This window comes from Podarcis tiliguerta (genome assembly GCF_965153285.1).
Source record: "Podarcis tiliguerta genome assembly, chromosome: 7".
NCBI lineage: Eukaryota > Metazoa > Chordata > Lepidosauria > Squamata > Lacertidae > Podarcis > Podarcis tiliguerta.
In genome coordinates, this window is record NC_139540.1 from 33,860,311 (window position 1) to 33,879,676 (window position 19,366).

A 19,366-nucleotide genomic window follows, 5' to 3' on the forward strand; every position below is an offset into this window, starting at 1 on the left:
TCATCATTATGATTACCGTATTTTTTGCTCTATAAGACTCACTTTTTCACCATTGTCTTATGGAGCGAATGCAGGCTGCGCAGCTATCCCAGAAGCCAGAAGAGGGAGAGGGATTGCTGCTTTCGCTGCACAGCGATCCCTCTTGCTGTTCTGGCTTCTGAGATTCAGATTCCCCCCCCCCCCCTTATTTTCCTCCTCCAAAAACTAGGTGCGTCTTGTGGTCTGGTGCGTCTTATAGAGCGAAAAATACGGTACTTTAAAGCTCTGCTTGAAACCTTTTTTTTCAAAGTTCTTTTTGCATATTTTTTATTGCTGCTGTTTTTTATAGCTAACTGTAATTACTTCTTGAATGAGTTCTTATATTCCAGTTTACTGAAGTATGAACTATTGTACCTACCACATTAGGATTAAACGGCGGTGGGATCTTTTTTTGTTCGAGGTCAGTCCAGCTGAGAGATTCAAAGAAGGGATGCCTCTGAATTTCAAGCTGAAATACAAGATACAATTGCATGATACATATACACTTGTCTGATACTGATCAGAAAGCCGTCTTTTGCCTTTGTCAAGTACTTTGCTGGTTTATATAAAAAGGGAACAGAAAAGACACCAAAGATAGAGGAATATCTTAAAAAGAGTAATTTACCAAAAATAAAAACAGATAAGTTAGCAGTATTAAATGAAGAAATAACAGGGCAAGAAGTCTTAAATGCAATAAGTCAAGCAAAAGTTGGGAAATCGCCTGGACTGGATGAGCTATCACCTAAGTATTACAAGAAACTGAGTGAACAGCTTGTGAACCCTCGAAAAGATCTGATGAATGAAATTCTAAAAATAGGGAAGGTTCCAGAGACATGGAAAGAAGCATACATAACACTAATTCCAAAACAAGATTCAGATTTGATGTCAGTTAAAAATTATAGACCTATTTCTCTATTAAACAATGATTACAAACTGTTTGCGTAAATCTTAGCAAACAGATTAAAAAAGGCTTTAGAGGAATATATTCATAGAGACCAAGCAGGGTTTCTACCAGGTAGACAAATGAAAGATAATATAAGAAATATTTTGAATATAATAGAATACCTGGAAGTTAGAAATGAAAAACAAGCGGCCCTAATGTTTATAGACGCACAGAAAGCCTTTGACAATATCTCTTGGGACTTTATGAAAAAAGTCCTAGAAGAGATGGAATTTGGAGAGCTATTTACTGAGAACAAAGAGCAAAACTAATTTATCTATGCTTCAACAGCAGCAAGAATCTTGATTGCACAATATTGGAAGACAGAAGAAATACCATCAAAGGAATAATGGCAAGTAGAGCTAATGAACTATGCAGAATTGGCTAAGCTAACAGACAAACTACAAGAGGACAAAAAGGACTTCAAAAGAGTCTGGGAACTATTTACAGTTTATTTGCAGAAACAACAGAATGGACTAGATTCACTGGCAGGATTTGAATAAACTTTCAAAACTTCATTTGAGTAACACATATTTTAGAGAAATGATAAGGGATTTTATTTTTGTGTAGGAAAAGCAGGATACAATAAATAAAACTAAATAACTCAGCGGGGAGGGGGGGGGTTGAGGTAAGTCCAGAGGAGGGGAGAATAATTGTAAATAACATGATGAATGAGATTTGTATCATTAATTGTTATAAAATTCAATAAAAATTTTTTTAAAAAAGAAAGCAGTCTTTTGCTGCCAACAAAATAAACCTTTGTAATATGCTAGAGTAATATATTTCACAAGGCAAATATCCTACAGGAGCATAACTACTTGGGTGTTACATATGTTTTCAGTTTGTGCTGAGCCAGCCAAGCTAAAGAAATAGTCCTAATTGGAAAATGCATTTTGTTTACTTAAAGCAACTGCAGTAGCCAGACTCAGATTATTTAAATGGTTCCTATCAATAAATTTCCACACCTTTTAGGATTGCCTTGGCAACTGATAATTTTCAAAGGAAAGTCAATATTTAGAATTCTAAATTGATGTTATAGCTCTAAGCTTGACATTGCCTATTGATTGATTGATTGATTGGATTGATTGGTTTCTTCAGATACATTACGTACAAAATCTTCTCTAGCTCCAAGTCTGTTTTGTCTCTCCTTCTCCAAAAGTTCTTCCAGAATAGACCAAGCCGTAAGACTGATGCCTGGCCTTAAATGTAGGGGTTTGTGGAGAATATTTTCATACATCTCAGCAACATCACGGCAGTAAAAGGGCGGCTGGAGAGGGCAAGGAAAACACACAATTAGGATGCTAAACTAAAAATCACTAGGCTTATTCAAGAAATGTCGATAAATGAATAATTTGGAATGTTCACTCATGCTAGATTGGACAGAGCTCACTTCAGAGATCACAAGGCAGAATAGTCAAGAACACCTGTTTAATCTGTGTAGCTAGTTCATGTCATATAAAGGCAAGAAAGGGGCTTTTTTGACCACCACTTTGGACCACTTGTCTCTTGGATACTCATAAAGTAGCTTATGAAGCACTATCAGCCCTTCTTAATAGCTGATTTAAGAATTTTGCTGAAAACTGGTATACACAAGAACAATATAAATAGCAACTATATACAAAAATTGCTTGTAGTGCAAGCAATTGTGTGGCCTTTTGTAAGGTCAGTAAAGCATTTTATAATAAAGAAAGAAGAGGAAGAGTAACCCTCTCCAGCATTCTCCTAAATGCAGAAAAAAACATACTCTTCAGCATAAGTATTACAAGCCTGTAATAGATACATTTTACTCTGGTATCCAGGCGAAATACAAGAGCAAATGAGAACATGTTGCTTATGTCCTGGACATTGACACTGGCAGCCTTTTCTAGCTAATTCCATTCTATTTAGCAATGAATAGCATCACTGCCACTTCAGTTGTCTGTTCCATCTGTGCTGGGTGACATAATCTGTTTCCAGTAGAAAGTCAGGAAATTAACAACATAAAACCAAAAGCAGCACTAGACAATGCAACAAGATCTGCTAAGTATTTACCAAATTTTATTAGGCAGTCAAGCCCAACAAAACCAAGTAACCTGTTCATAAATATGAATCTGGAATGTAAGATGTGTTCTTAATATTGTGAATGGTAGGAACAGTTCTGTGAAATCAGAGCATTGGTGCCTCTGAGCCAACATCCCATTTCCAACACTGAAACCCCACAATAGGACAGGAAGACAAAGACTCTCCTCTGTTTCCCCACAACAACCGCTTTGCACAGACATCTGGAAGTACTGCTTTAAATATGATGCGTGAAAAACATGAAAATACTTACCAGACCATATAGCATTTCATACAAAACAGCACCAAGGCACCACCAGTCTACTGTGTTGTCATAGGGTTGCTTTCTGATCACCTCTGGGGCCAGGTACTATAGAGGAAAAGAAGTTTGACGACTAACTCAGAGATACAGCTCCTCTTGCCAAATGAAATATTGCATGAGAGAGTATTGTTACTCTGACAAAGGCAGCGCAAAAATGTCTTGATTATAATCTAGTAATATTAGAAATCATTAATAGCAGCACTGAAACACATTTCTGTGCACTCATTGCCTTTGCTCTTCTGTTCTAACGAAAAGATTATGTAAGCTCTCTAGAAAGCTTGGTCCACTGTTAAAGAATCCTTATACAGTTGTACCTCGGGTTAACCCAGCAATAGTACCTCGGGTTAAGAACTTTGCTTCAGGGTGAGAACAGAAATCGCACAGCAGCGACGTGGCGGAAGCAGGAGGCCCCATTAGCTAAAGTGGTACCTCAGGTTAAGAACAGTTTCAGGTTAAGAATGGACCTCCAGAACAAATTAAGTACATAACCAGAGGCACCACTGTAGTCAGGTCTGTGAAGATTGTCTGAGGCCCAGGGTGGGAGTCTTGTTAGAATAAAGTTATAAACACAAACAAAAAGGCAGCCAGTGCCTGGCTGGACCAGCCAGCCAGCTTAGCCTTCTGAGGCACAGGGTATGTGTACCTGGCTGTCCCCAATCTCTGCATGGGCCTGATTATAGTTAACTATAACTTTGAGAACTGGTGTCCAAATGTACTTTCCCCCTTTCTTCCCTTTGTGTTGCATCTTTTAGGTTGTAAGCCTGAGGGAGGAGACCCTCCTTTTTAAAAAAATGATCTGAAAGCCTTTTTGGCTGAAGAGGGGGGTACCAATGCATTAAATAAATAATAAAATAGCACCCCCCCTAATGTTTAGGCTGTGTTCATTTTCTTACAATGTATATTTAAAATATTGTTTCCAAGTCTGTCACTACAAGGCCCATATATGCACTAACATTTTCCCCACTAAGAAAACATAGCAGCTGAAATTATTTTGCCCTTGTGACAAAGCCTATGAGTTTGCTTTTCAGTAAAAAGAGCACCAGCGCAGAGTAGCATGTAGCTTGTCTCTTACATTGGTACAGACCCACTGATTCCAATACTTCCTCCCCACCACAGCAAGGTTTTGCAAAATGCACTGCAAAATATTTTCTTAAGTCATGCAAAGAAATTTACATACCTCTGGTGTACCACAAAATGTTGCTGTAGTTTCTGAAGTAGCAATTCCTTCTTTACAAAGCCCAAAATCTGTTAAAACAACATGCCCCTGCATTGAAAACAAACATTTCACTGTAAAATAATGCAGGTTGTTAGTGATCATATTAAAAATAAAACCTGGGGCAACAGGAAAATATATTTAATGCCTACCAGTGAATCTAGAAGGATATTCTCTGGCTTCAAATCCCTGGTCACACGCACAAAAAGAAACAGATAGTTCAGAATAGGATTGTAAGTAGCACGTTTAGCAAATAATACCCACTCTCTTACATAAGCTTTTAAAAAGAAATCAGGCCTCTGTGGAAACCATGCTTTGTGAGCATGAGAAACAAATGCACATACAGTAATACAAAATGCTGGCATTCAGCTTTGTGGTCATTTAGACTACAACCAAATGTTGTAAATTATGACCTGTAATTCTTATAAATTATTACCTGTATACAATGTTTATGGAGTGTAGGTAACCCAATGCACTGGCTATTTCAGCAGCATAAAACCTGGCTCTGTGTTCAGGAAAGGAACGCTCTTTTTGCAGATGAAAGAAGAGCTGCAAATATGCAGAGTTAAAGTTAAAAGAATGCAGTATTAAAAACAAAATAGATGGTGTCATTCTTAATGACAGATTAGCAGAACTGGCTATTTCCCTATGAACAACTATAAAAACAGTGAAAATAGATTCTCTATGTGCATAATCATTCACATCCTTCACATCCTTCCTTTAATCATTTCCTTATTTTGTCACATCTGTAGACCCAGCATACTTGGGCCACAGCTGGTAAATGAGGTAGATTTATGTTTAGATGTGGGGCTAATATAAACTGCTACTGTGATGGCGTGAGCTGTTTGTTCCATATGCAGAGAATCAACACCATATTTCCAGCAGACTTGCTACAGAATCTAAGTGATGCAACAATATAACCATCTTGAATTAAGTTGATTCAGTTCATTATTGCAGCTTCTAAGTGAGTCTAAACTAGCGGTTCTGTAGATTTCAATGGGCACCACATTGCCACAATACAAAGACCCAAAAAGATACCTACCTCCCCTCCATTAACAAAATCCAGAACAAAGTAAAGCTTCTCTGTAGTTTGGAATGAATATTGCAATCCAACTAAAAATGGATGCTTCACATTTTTCAACAGCACATTACGTTCAGCCATAATATGTTTTTGCTGCAAGGAAGTGAAAGGTCAATAAGTAAATAGGAACAATTTGGTAACTGGGAGGGAAAAATAAAATATCTATTTCCTTTCACCTCTTTCCTGTTGAGAATAATCTTTTTCTGCAGCACTTTAACAGCATAGAACTTCCCATCCAGTTTTCGTTTTGCAAGAAGAACCTGAAGAAGAATTTGCATATAGTGTGAAAGTCTGTTCTTGCACTAAAGTGTTAAAAGTAAAGGAACACCACTAAATTTCAACTTCTTAGCTTTTCACAAATACACAGAGGATGCAACCTTTATCAAAACTATCTATCCGTGTAATAATAATAATAATAATAATAATAATTTATTTATATCCCGCCCTCCCCAGTCGAAGCCGGGCTCAGAGTGGCTAACAACAGTAAACATAACATAGTTTACATAAAATCTAAATCAATTAATTGAAATACATTCTAAAATCAATTCATTCTAAAATGTAGACCACTATTGCTACTCTTTCTGGCAGCAGCCGCCCAGGACCTAAGGCAGAAGTTTCTCTCATCACCTGCCAGCTATTCCTTTTTCCACTGGAGATGTAAAGGATTGAACATATAACTCCCTGTATGCAATACATGTGCTATAATCCCTCACCTCATGCCATCAGCAAAAGTGGATTTCTCCACAAAAGAAGCTCAGGTGGAAAAGTATGACAGACGAATACGTAAAACAATTAAAATTAGGCCTACCTTGCCAAAGCTGCCCTTCCCAATAACTCTCAGGAAGTCAAAGTCTGTTGGTTTAGCACTGGAAGGGATTGAGGAAAAAGAGGGTTACTTAAAGTAGTCAAGATGGTAAGACAGTAGCCATGGTTTTATTTAGCAGTCCAGTGACAGACATGGCACACATTCCAACCATCATTATTTCTCTTCCAAGTGACCATTCCTTCTATATTATCTGTACTCTCATCCACAATTCCCTTTTAGCCATCAGGCATCTACTCCTTTGCAGCCTCTCTAAGCAACAACCAATCCACATAGCATTTCCTGCTTTTATTCATCACTGTCCTCCACATTTGGTTTTGCTTGCTTGTTTTTGCTCAACATTTATTTCACCAGATTCCCAGAACTTTGTCATTCCCCCTTTAGTTTGCACTAAACTCACAAGAAATATTCTCTTGGTACTGATTTGAGAAGGAGGAACTTCTTCTAAAACTTCTCAAAAGGGCAAATATATGCATGGAGCTGCTTGAATTTTTTCATGGTTAACAAACTCAGTCTAACATTTGGTTTATATTTAACTAAACACCTACTGAGGATTTCCAGATGGCCCCAGGTTGATATTCTGTGAGGTAGAGTTTAGCTGTTGAAAGAAAGAGGACACAAAAGAATAATAAGAGTCATATCAAGGTTTTAATTATTTTTATTTGCTAGAAAGAACATTTATTCCTACATTCTCAGAGCAGACCCATCAATCTCAATAGATCTACCCTAACTAAGTATGACTAATGATTCTATAAGATCAGACAGCACTTTGTACACCAAGCACTGCATAATAGATGAACAAAATATGTATACAAGGCTTTAAAGTAAGTAGTGAGAGAGTTGGCCTTGAGTATTTCCTTAGAACTAGGATAATCTCAGAAGCAGTTCTGATGATAAGCAAGCAGCATCTGCTGTTGCTATGTTTACTATTTTAACATCCTGGATGTGCTTGTGACTTGGCTGTTGGAAGACCAAAGGATCCAAACCAATATTATAAATATAATAGTCATAATCTTTACTAGAACACAGGATGTGTGACAATAAAATAGGCAGTAGAATAGAAAGTAGTCCAAGATTCAAATAATGGAATTATATGAAATATCATGTGCACTCAGGAAATCAGCCCTGAGTGCTCACTGGAAGGACAGATCGTGAAGCTGAGGCTCCAATACTTTGGCCACCTCATGAGAAGAGAAGACTCACTGGAAAAGACCCTGATGTTGGGAAAGATGGAGGGCACAAGGAGAAGGGGACGACAGAGGACGAGATGGTTAGACAATGTTCTCGAAGCTACAAACATGAATCTGACCAAACTGTGATTGGCAGTGGAAGACAGGAGTGCCTGGCGTGCTCTGGTCCATGGCGTCACGAAGAGTCGGACACGACTGAACGACTAAACAACAACAACAACATCATGTGGACTTACAATTCTAATTATGGATGAGAAGATACAAGCAGTGCTTTACTTTCCATTGCACTGTACAACAAGAATCCACACTTTCTGTGAAGGAACCCAGAAGTTTTAATTACCTTTTGACTGTTCCTTTCATCTTCATCTTCAGATGGATCATAATGGTGCTTTGGATTGTTCATCTGAAGAAATGCTTGGACATCTGGGCTAAAAAAAGGAGTGGAGATTAAATCCATCCATTATAAATAATAGTACATTTATACTTTTTCAATGTGATCAGAGGAAGCTTCTCTATTTCACTACTTTCAGAAAGAAACATTACCAAATTTCTATTTTATCTGCACATGAGCAGAAATAAAAGAGCAGAAACTATAATGACTACGTAAAATGGAAACTGAATCAAATCAGGGAGTGAATCTAACTGCATTATTCCCTGTTTTTATTCAATTTCCATGTTATAAATTCAGAGTTTGTTAATTAGCACCAAATTTCCACTTCCACTTCTAGAGTGTATACTAATTGGATAACTTGTGAACACCACCTGGAATAAGCCATTTCCTTTCTAACACCTTCAGCATTACTGCCATTTTCTGTTTCTAATTTGCTAATTTAATTAAAACTAAACTTAAACTAGCACAGAGAAAATTGCACACAACCAAATGCAAAGCAACAGAAACTCCAGCAGCAAAAGCTAGTGCCACGGTCAATGAACTCTGCTAAAAGCCTTCTTAAAAAAAAGAAAGAAAGAAAGAAAGAAAGAAAGAAGAGGAGGAGGAGGAGGAGTTTGGATTTGATATCCCGCCTTTCACTCCCTTTAAGGAGTCTCAAAGCAGCTAACATTCTCCTTTCCCTTCCTCCCCCACAACAAACACTCTGTGAGGTGAGTGGGGCTGAGAGACTTCAGAGAGGTGTGACTGGCCCAAGGTCACCCAGCAGCTGCATGTGGAGGAGCGCAGACGCGAACCCGGTTCCCCAGATTACGAGACTACCGCTCTTAACCACTACACCACACTGGCTCTCCAGCTTCGTGTTAACAAGCTACAGGGAAGTTCCCCAGGCAGTTGCCAAACTTGCCTCAGCTGGCTTATGTCCTACCATGGAATAGGTACTGCTCTGTATTCGTACAATTCAGGCATAGGCAAACTCGGCCCTCTAGATGTTTTGGGACTACAACTCCCATCATCCCTAGCTAACAGGACCAGTAGTCAGGGATGATGGGAGTTGTAGTCCCAAAACATCTGGAGGGCCGAGTTTGCCTATGCCTGGTACAATTGTTATATCCCTTGTGGATGGGTATAATAACAATGCCTCCCCCTTTAATCAGGGAACATGAGGAGGTACATTTGGAAAGAGGCACTCCTGGAGAGATACAGGCCTCTGACCTTGAAGGTTTTAAAGGCTGCTGTCAGCACCTTCAGTTGGACCTGGAAACTAAAAGAAGCCCACATGGCTGAGCCAGAACTGGAACAACGTGACCCATATTTCTCAAGAGAAGCTCAGCATGCTGCAGTAGCTGAGGCTTCCGAACAGTTTCCAAAAGGCAGCTCAGTGTAGAGCACTGTGCAACAGCCAATTCAAGAGTTTATCATGTCTAAATGGCCCAGGAAAGATTACAAATCAGGGAACAAGAGTGGGTGTTTCAAATCTTTAAAGCATGTTGTCCACATCCTTGGACAACAAGAGTTTAAAATACCTATCGGGAGTGGACCAGCAGATAATTCAGATACTGCTCTCAGACTTCATCAATAACAAAATTTGTGTGGGTGGATGCAAGAGATTTTATCTGATAAAATGTTTAAGAGAGATTTATTTTCACATGAAAGCTCAATTGACAACATTTGGGCTTTTTTACCACCTCAGCACAGAATTAAAATGGAGCTTTAAACTTCACCCAAGTTTTCTTCCCATCTCTCCAGCAGCCTCATATTACAGAGCTCTGGATTAAAACCAGGAACACACCCAAGACCACTGTCTGATAAGGTAATGTCTAAATTCAATTGCATCATGAGCCAGACCACATTTGTCAATTTCATTAAGCCACCAGGCTGGTGACAGGAAGGCTGGCATCAACAGGCAAATTCCTCAGAAAGTTCTGGAATCAGTCTCTGAAGATGGACCAGTCAGACCAGTCAAATTTTGTACCCTCGTTAATCTTATTGAAGCACTTCAGGAACATCTAACTCTGCATAGTGACATGTGGCTAAGAAAAACAGTACGTCCGGGCTTCTTTTCAGATTCTTTAAGGTACTAACATGTTTTACCAACTAGTGAAACTGCACAGTCTAGAAACCTCTGTTTCTTCTATTTAGATAAAGTGTAACTTCAAAGTATTATTGAGGCTTGAATGATGATTATCAAAGGCAAGCACAATATTTAATTATAATTTTATATTTATGAAATTAACAGCTTTGAGAACTTTTCTTTGGGATGGAAAGGTAGGAATTTAAAAAATCTCATAATAAGTCTTATTTAGGGAAGTCAATGACTGATGAACATTAGACCTTCCTTCCTGGAGCAAACCAGTCCATCTAGTAGAGCATTCTGTCTAATCATGGTCAGCCAGATGCCCCTGAAATACTCTCAAGGAAGACCTCATGGTGATTAGCCTTTCCTTTTTGCATGTGTAGCATCTGGTAGTCACAGGTGCATTTTTTTTTTTTAAACTGCTTATAGTGGAGTACTTAGAAGCAATTTGTAAATAGCTTCCTTATACGGTTGATAACATACCCTTACTTCTAGGAAAATATATGTGTGTGTGTTAACTTACTGATTGCAAAGTTCTGGCTGTCGTACTAAATTCTGAATGAATTCATTCAACCCTGCTCTTCTCTGCTTAATGAAATCTGAAAGAAAATTAGGAAGGACCATATATTAGATTTCTTTTTTAAAAAAATTGAAGTTTACACTTTTTTTCAGATTACTTCAGTGTTAATCAGTTCGATAATGTAAAGACAAAGGCCCACATGCTCCTGTTATCCTGACTGTATCCTCTAAGGGTCAATGGGTTGGTGAAACTGACTAGACCAGATTGCAAGAAGCTTCTGGTCTTCAGACAAATAAGAGCTCTTACAAAAACAATGAGATACACAAATACATGTGAATACGCACCAATCCTTTCAAACAACAGTTTTAGTTCCACAAATGTTTCAGACTATTAAAATGGAGGAGAGAAGGCTTGGGCCAATGACATGTTGGGACAGCCCCATGGTCGTCATGGCAGCCATGAAGTCCTGAGCTGCCGATTGCCTCTGCATGGATGTCGAAGTCCCCCAAAACCAGCAGTCCTGGAATCCTCAAGACCAGCTCTTTCAGCAAAGGCAAGGACACTGCTGGGCAGTGTGGCAGGAGGTGAACCAGTGGATTCTCTAATCTGTCCTGATTGTCCAATGCTGGGAACACACACTCTAGATGCTCCCCCCCCCCCCAACTGGACAGAGGGCCTGGAGAGAGGGGGGGGAAAAATTCTAGGGACCACAGCAACTCCCCAACTCTCAAGTCTACCCAGATACTGCACTGGGTGGGCACAGCTGGGTGATGCCAACTGTACCCTGTTCACCCACCCAAGTCTTAGTGATACAGAACAGATTGGCCTGCTCATCCACAATCAGATCACGGATGAGGGAGGTCTTATTCAGAGTTGACCTGGCATTCAGCAGCAGCAGTCTCAAAGGCTGACTTATATGACAACTGCAATTCTCCAGTTGGAGGAGGGTCTGGCACTCAGCAGAATCGCTAAGTGCCTGTGCTGTGTGCCCCTTACTTGGCCTGCTCCACCTCCCACAACATACTTCTTCCTACCCTGTAGATACTTGCTTGATTACCCATTTATTATCCTATCATCCAATCTTTACAAAATTTAACAAAGAAAGAAATCTGGGGCAACATGTATGGATATAATATATGCAGTAGAAAGGACATGTTGAATGAATCAAGGTTGACAGCTGAGTTTGAGAAGATATAACAGAAACTTTATTTGCGTTTAAGTAAGCATAAATTGGTCTGGTTGTTTACAGAATTGCTAAAATGGAAAATAATTTACATCCCTTATATTTTATTAGCATTATACATTCCACAATGGACCAGAATATACCACTTACAATATAACAAATGAACGGCAGTGATGTGCATGAAACCTGCTGCATTAAGCACTATCAGAGTTTTTTAAATAAAAACAACAACAACCCCTGATCCTTAATGCGCTTGAGTTGGCAGAATTACACTGATTAACAAAGTCTTGATTTCAACCTGTTTCAAAAGTCTTACGCTATAAATAGAATTAAGTCAGCACTGAACCAAGATTTTCAAGGGATCTAATCACAGATTTGTGCAGAGAGACTAAAAGGTCAAGCCAGCCCTTTGCTTGGTAAGGGTTTGTGCCACATGTCAGTCCACATAGAATCAACATAAAATGTGCCCCAAGAGGAGGGCGATAAACAAACACTATGCACTACAAGTATGTGGTACCTGCAGATCAGATGGCTCAAAAGCTAAGAACTCTTAATACCCAGTCATACTGTATTACTATTAAAAATAACTTTAAACAGACACTATGTTAGAGTTTATTGGCATTATAAACACAAATAGCATTTCTTACTTTGCAGCAGAACTTTAGAATATAGACATGCCAGGAAAAACATAACATCTTCATACACAAGCCATACAGTGATGCAACTAATCCTGCATGCCAAAAATACCTCGTTCCGTTCTCCCCCAAGCCCCAGAACTCTAGCCTGATCCTGTGCTGAGTGAAAAGCTTTTAATTCTCAGGGGAGTTTCAAAAGGGGGGGCAGGGGGGTCACATCTAAAAGACCTGTCAAGATTGTGCTTGTTATTTTGCTTACATACCATCTGTATGTGGACGTTCAGGAGATGCCATAATGCCATACATTCACCATCGCCTGCATCATACATTTCTACATAAAATCCAAACGTCGCATGTGCAATGTTGTACTTGTAGCTTGGGAATTTTTAAACCCCTGTGGTCCTCCTATTATTTACCCATCCCTTTTCTTGCAAGTGTATTTTCAGGTTTACAAGCAGATGTATGACGTTGATTGCAAGGTAAATCAGCTTAATGTTTTCCTCTACTGTACAGGCAAATGTTTTCAAGGAAAGAAAATCAGACACTGCACTCTGGCAATCAGCTACTCTGAATTAATACTCTGTGGATTTTGAAAGACAGAGAACACACATTCACCAATCAATGCACGTCAGTTACACCGTGTGAAAATTGCTGGCAAGTTGTAGTTAAGAGGCAAGGATTTCCCGTAAAGGCAAAAAGCAACCAAAAAAGTCCATCGACTTTTGGCCTATGGTATCTAACTCCAACCATTTAGTAGGCTTTAAAAATAGCCTCTGCAGACACTGTTGTTAAAAAGAGCAATAAAAGAAGAAAAGAACTTAAGTGACTTACCTGGATCAAAATTGTCTCCAAATATTCTTTTAGCAGGAATCTTCAAGTTCATAGTGGGAAATTGTTTCCTTAGCTGAAATACACAAAACACACAGGTAGTTTAACTTTGGAGTATAGATACCTTCCAGACACAGTTGTATTGGCAGAGGGTCATTCCTTGATTCAATTTTAGCACGACTCCCTTTACTTACTGTATTATACAGTTTATCAAACTCAGCGTATCGCCTGAAGACGAACCATTCATTATTGCCAACGGAGACCAAAACTTTGTAAACCTGTAGGGATACAAAAGTAAAATTAGTGAGAAATGCAAAGATTAAAATGACACAGTTGTGAGTTAATGAACCTGTGTACGTTTGTTGCTCGTTTACCTATTAAATCTTTGAGCCTGAGTTTTATACATAATTACAGGATGAGACTGAAAGCACACTGCATTCTCCAACACAGGGCTGCTGAACACAATAGGATTTTTCAACATGAAGATACCAAGAGCGTCAGTGCAGAGCACCCAAAACAGAGGCTCCAAGTAAATGCCACAGCAATAAGAGCTTATTGTTAAAATTGAATATATAGAACAGCATGTTTCAGCATTGCTATCTCCTGTTAAGTATCTTGGATCCCTGGACCCGTGAGAAAAACATGACTTATGGAATGGGATTTTCCTTTCTCCTTCTTCCCACGGTGCTCATCAAAGAGTCAGTCTTGAATGCTGGGGAATCATTAGAGAGGTGTGGAGGCTGCAGAAGGGTGGGAGAGTCAGCAAAGGTTTTGGCCTCTCTTGTACCAATGGATATGCCTTTTCACTTGTGCTAGATACTTTTTGATCTACGCCAGTAAAAACAGACTTTACAATATTTCCAGGGCCTAACATCCAGGGAAACAAAATGTTTCTAGGAGTAGCTTTTAAATTAAACGTTAACGAAAGTGAAAAGTTGCAGATATAAACTATAGAGTTGTGTTAGATTTATCCCGAAAAGGTTGAAAATGTACAGTAGATAAGCAATTGCTTAAAAAGAATGTAGTGCAAGAACAGTAACCTTCCATAATAACTGAACTGTGCATGATTAGAGAACATATTCTCTAGAAATTAGAACAGCCACTATTTATAGTGGGCAGGACTAGATGCTGCAAAGCTGTACATGTTATATTAAATGTATGGTTTGCAAATTTACAACGGAGAGTCTTGATTCAAAGGAAACATTAATTTGCACATAGCTTTGCTAGGTACATTTTTAAAGGCAAATTCTATTTTGTATGGTCATCTATTCTTAGCTACTTGCAAATCAAGAAAAAAAATCATAGTAGTATACATATTCAGTACGTATACATGGCAAAAGGACACCAAGGGAAACATCTAACCAATAATGGCAATTTATTTCCCCATCCATTCTGGCTATTTCTGCCACTATAAGCATAACAAAAAACCATGGTAAATGGAATAGTATTATAACTGCTACTACTACTATTAACCCAGTGGTATTTAACACTAGACAATATACAACAGATTCACTGTTTGGATTACTCAAACTGCTGAAAAAGAAGGATGGGAGAAAATTGGATTTTTTAAAAGACAAATGATGGAAATGTTTACAGATTAAGAAACTCTGGATAAGCATTTCTGGATGTGAACTCGAACTGCATTATGAAGTAATCAGGTTAAGATGTATAAATTATAGTGCAGATTAAGAACTGGAGTAGCTGGTAATGTGTTACTAATGGCATATTGATTGCTGCCAAATGGAAACTCCCAACCATTCCAACTATAATGAAGTAGCTTAACAAGGTTTGTCACACAAAGCTAAACTAGAAAGAGTTTGATGTATAGTATGTGGAATTATAGAAATCATTTTTGAGGTCTCACACCTTCTATTTGCTAGGTACTGTCAGCCTTTCTCAACCTTGGGTCCCCATATGTTTTTGGCCTACAACTCCCATCATCCCTGACCACTGGTCCTGTGAGCTAGGGATCATGGGAGTTGTAGGCCAAAAACATATGGGGACACAAGGTTGAGAAAGGCTGGTCTCCACCATCATCATAATTTAAGTTTTTATATGAGTTGCCACACAATGATCATACAGCAAAGTAAAAATATAAGTATGCAAATGAGAAAAACAGGTTGAATGTGTTGATTATTTGGGTTTTTGTTTTCAGTAAAAAGTAACACATATTACCAATCTAGGTTTCTTAGATCAGGTGACAGCCCAACCTCTTAAGATATTATCCCCCCAAAAATTGTTATTGCTAGTAACATTCAGGAAGTGCAGCTCATTAATTCCACAGCAGAACCAGCATACCCTGTGGTTCTCAAAGAATTATGAAAAACAAAAAAAAACCCTATTAAATCCTGAGTTTGCACTTACTTTGGAATTCAAGAAACCAATTTAGAAGGCCATGAGTTATGTGAACTCAGATCTCCCTGTGGATTTATTTACCTCCTCACTTTAATATGGCCACAAGAGCTCTAGTTTTTGTTTGTTTCTAAATTCATTGTGTGCTTTTGGTTTGTAGTTGATGTTTTTAAGAACATTTTCAAATACAAATATAATAACTCAACAATTAACAAAATATCATTTCTTGTTTGCATGCTGTAAGTAAATGTAAATAATGTTTTTGTCCTCATTTCTTTACCTACTGTCAAGAAGACATTCACTCTTAATTGGTCAATCCATATAACACTATATCCCTTAATCCATATGAAGCAGAGGACTCACATTTCATTTCCAAAATAAAAATATAGTTTAGCCTTTCCAACCTTCTTATCTATTTATGTTATGAATGGGAAACACTTTTCCTTCAGCGGTCCTAAAGGAGACACCTTGACCCTAATCCTTTTCAGTTTCCCCCAAATTAATTACCCCTCCATGGGATGTGGGTGGCGCTGTGGTCTAAACCACAGAGCCTAGGGCTTGCCAATCAGAAGGTTGGCAGTTTGAATCCCCACAATGGGGTGAGCTCCCGTTGCTCCGTCCCAGCTCCTGCCAACCTAGCAGTTCGAAAGCACATCAAAGTGCAAGTAAATAAACAGGTACCGCTCCGGCGAGAAGGTAAACGGTGTTTCCGTGCGCTGCTCTGGTTCGCCAGAAGCAGCATAGTCATGCTGGCCACATGACCCAGAAGCTGTCTGCAGACAAACACAAACTCCCTCGGCCAGTAAAGCAAGATGAGCGCCGCAACCCCAGAGTCTTCTGCGACTGGCCTTAATGGTCAGGGGTCCCTTTACCTTTACCTTTAATTACCCCTCCAGGCAGCAAAACAACCTGCAGTGGGGAAAAAGGGTGTACCTGTCATCTGTCATGCTTTGTTTTTTTCTACTCAATTCTAAGAGCAGCTTGTGGGAGGGGTTAATTAGGAATGGTGTAGGATGAAAGTATTAAATATCTCCTCTTTCACTGCTCCACTCAATATTTTCCTTTTCACACCTATTACAATCCTGACGCTTCCTGTTAGTCCCATTTTGATATAACAAGGCCCATTTTTAAGTTCCATTTTGATCTAACAAGACTTCTGCTTTGGCTACATCAAGGAACAGTATTTTCCTTCGGAGGTAAGGAGAGACGGCTACAATATATTTGCATTATATTGATGGAGGGGGTGCCAGAGAGGGTAGGAAGAGTGTTATGATGGTCAACATCATTCAGCTGCAGAGGAAACTGCTCAGCAAAACAAAATGAGACCATGTTTTTGAAAGAAGTACTAGGTTGTTGTCATTACAATCCAGCAATTTCCAAAACCTACTGAAGAATAATACTATTGAAATATTGTTTAGTCCAATAACAAAATACAGAAGGTTGTCCAATGCCAAAATTACACACAGAATAAAAATACAAATCACATCCAGAGAAGCTACTGGGATGGGGTGGGGAGAAAGAACAGGAAACAATGAAAGGGAAACAGAAGCAAAAGGCACCAAGACTAACAAAGAGGGGAAATAGTGTAATTTAATGTGTTTGCATTCAATGGGGTTTTTTAAATAAATAAAAAGATCCACTGTCTATGCTGTTGCTTTCTGCTTTTTATAATGCTGATCAGCAACTTACATAAATTTGATCTGCTATGCAGTTCAGATGTTTAAAAGCCTTTAACAACATAAGTGTTACAATATCCTTGGGATGCACATTTTTATGTGTACCAAATTCTACAATATGCATAAAATCAGAGTTAACACATTAACCTTCACACCCAAATTTGCATATATGCTAATAGGCATGATTTGGAAGCAACACTAAACATATTTTGTTTTAAGGGATCAAACAACATCAGGCTTGCTTCTTGTTTCATCTGAACTGAGTTAATCTGAACGATGGTTTGTTGAAACCAGCCAGAATAATAAACGATGCTTTGATTCTGGCTTGTTTAAATAAACTACTGTTTAAACCAGGCATAGGCAAACGCGGCCCTCCAGATGTTTTGAGACTACAATTCCCAACATCTCTGACCGCTGGTACTGTTAGCTAGGGATGATGGGAGTTGTAGTCCCAAAAACATATGGAGGGCTGAGTTTGCCTATGCCTAGTTTAATCTAACCACAGTATTTGGATGTGTAAACAGGGAGCACATACTTCTAATCTCTTCCTCATGCAGGAAGGGAGGGCAAACCATGTCAGCCCAAGGCTTGCTCACATAGTGCTAAATAATGGTTCAACATTACATCCAAACCACGCCATTAACTGAATATGAAATGGAGCACAAGAATAAGCCCCCATTGACTGAGAAAAGTGCTTTATGCTCACATACTTACAGTAAATCTTTTTTTCTTCACTCTGTGTTCATCAGAGCTGGGGATGCTAACACTTGGGCAGCTTTCCTTGACATCCATTATATGTTGTCTTTAGGCAAAAATTCAAGACCACCACACCAGGTATAGCAAAATGTAGAAAATGTCAGCAGTATTGATCTAAAACATGCAGCCTCTCTTGTGTAAATTTAAATTCCATCATGCAAACCTTAAATAAAACGAAACAAAAAGTTCAGCAGGTGACTGATTTGAATCATGGCTGCAAACTAAATTTTAATGATTTTCTAAATAAAGGTTATCTTTCCATGTTTGTATAAAGTGAAGATGATACAAGTGAGATGCCCTGGGAACTGGGGGGAAGTCAAGTCTTAAGAATAATAGCAGCGTGGCTATAGTAAGGCTTGGTGGTTGTATATGCAGACATAAGAAACGTACCAGTTGTGTTAGGTTCTTTTAACTCCAAAATACCACCATCACTAAAACATGGTTGGTAAATAACAAAATACTACTGTAACTTATTTATATAACATATATGATATATTCATAGAGCTTTTCATGCATTTTCTTATTAATCCTTACAAGAGGAATATAACATAGATTAGTATTATTATTACATTACAGGTAGGGGCACAGAAATAAAGGTTTGCCTAAAGCCACATGGTTAGTCTGTGGCCAAGATGAGATAGGAACTTCCTTGCTGAAACTTGCAGGCAGGCATTTGTTTGTTTATGTATGCTTGTTTCCTCAAAATTAAATCCCTACCTGTGATGGGAATTGGTAAGAGGATACATTAATTATATTTACTCTTCTAGAGACCCACGTGTGGGGGTTAACAAAAAAAAAAGTGGCTGGTGGTGCCTATTTTTAAAACCACAGGGCTAGCACACAGAGAGCCCTAGTAGCAGAGTATTGAATCCCATTGTTCGACAGATTAATGAAGAATAGGAATAGGCTATTAAACATTTAAATATATTCAGCTGCAAGAAGCAGCTGACTCCCCCACCCTCATGCACTGAAGCAGACCACACTTTGAAGTAAGTTTAAATATGCTTTACTTACTTAATTGTGGTCACAGTCATGCATTTTCCTTTATGCGACAGCAGTAAGATAATGCAGGTAAAATACTTCATTGAAATACACCTAGGTTTGACTGCTAAAATCTCCCACAACCTACTCATATGATACTTCATTGGCCCTTATGGTAAGAAGGGCAGGATATAAATTCAATAAATTTGTACATGTGTACAAAAGGTGGTGTCAACACATTAAGGCAGGGAGTGCAATTCTGCTCCTCTTCTCTGCATTTTGACAGTGTGCAAATGACTCTTATCTCCAGTGAGTTGCTCTAGAGGCAGCAGTTTGAGGTTCTTGC

General features: G+C 38.7%; 1 protein-coding gene across 7 annotated transcripts in view; it reads right to left on the reverse strand.

Annotated features, from left to right (window-relative positions):
- The window catches only part of LOC310682394 (serine/threonine-protein kinase Sgk3), a 52,389-nt gene that overhangs the window by 2,428 nt on the left and 30,595 nt on the right, over positions 1 to 19,366 (reverse strand). For 5 of the 7 annotated variants that reach the window (XM_083451219.1, XM_083451220.1, XM_083451218.1 and 2 more), the window contains 15 exons: positions 17,998 to 18,202; positions 13,450 to 13,533; positions 13,259 to 13,331; positions 10,613 to 10,688; positions 7,965 to 8,052; positions 6,983 to 7,032; positions 6,420 to 6,477; positions 5,788 to 5,871; positions 5,573 to 5,704; positions 4,967 to 5,079; positions 4,683 to 4,719; positions 4,495 to 4,581; positions 3,270 to 3,365; positions 2,070 to 2,225; positions 398 to 487 (listed from right to left, as the gene is read on the reverse strand). In XM_083451219.1, coding sequence (XP_083307345.1) covers positions 398 to 487; positions 2,070 to 2,225; positions 3,270 to 3,365; positions 4,495 to 4,581; positions 4,683 to 4,719; positions 4,967 to 5,079; positions 5,573 to 5,704; positions 5,788 to 5,871; positions 6,420 to 6,477; positions 6,983 to 7,032; positions 7,965 to 8,052; positions 10,613 to 10,688; positions 13,259 to 13,331; positions 13,450 to 13,533; positions 17,998 to 18,075 — 1,302 coding nt within the window. In that variant the 5' untranslated portion in view covers positions 18,076 to 18,202. The remainder of the gene's footprint in view (positions 1 to 397; positions 488 to 2,069; positions 2,226 to 3,269; positions 3,366 to 4,494; positions 4,582 to 4,682; positions 4,720 to 4,966; positions 5,080 to 5,572; positions 5,705 to 5,787; positions 5,872 to 6,419; positions 6,478 to 6,982; positions 7,033 to 7,964; positions 8,053 to 10,612; positions 10,689 to 13,258; positions 13,332 to 13,449; positions 13,534 to 17,997; positions 18,203 to 19,366) is intronic. The other 2 variants (XM_083451223.1, XM_083451224.1) reach the window with 2 other exon arrangements.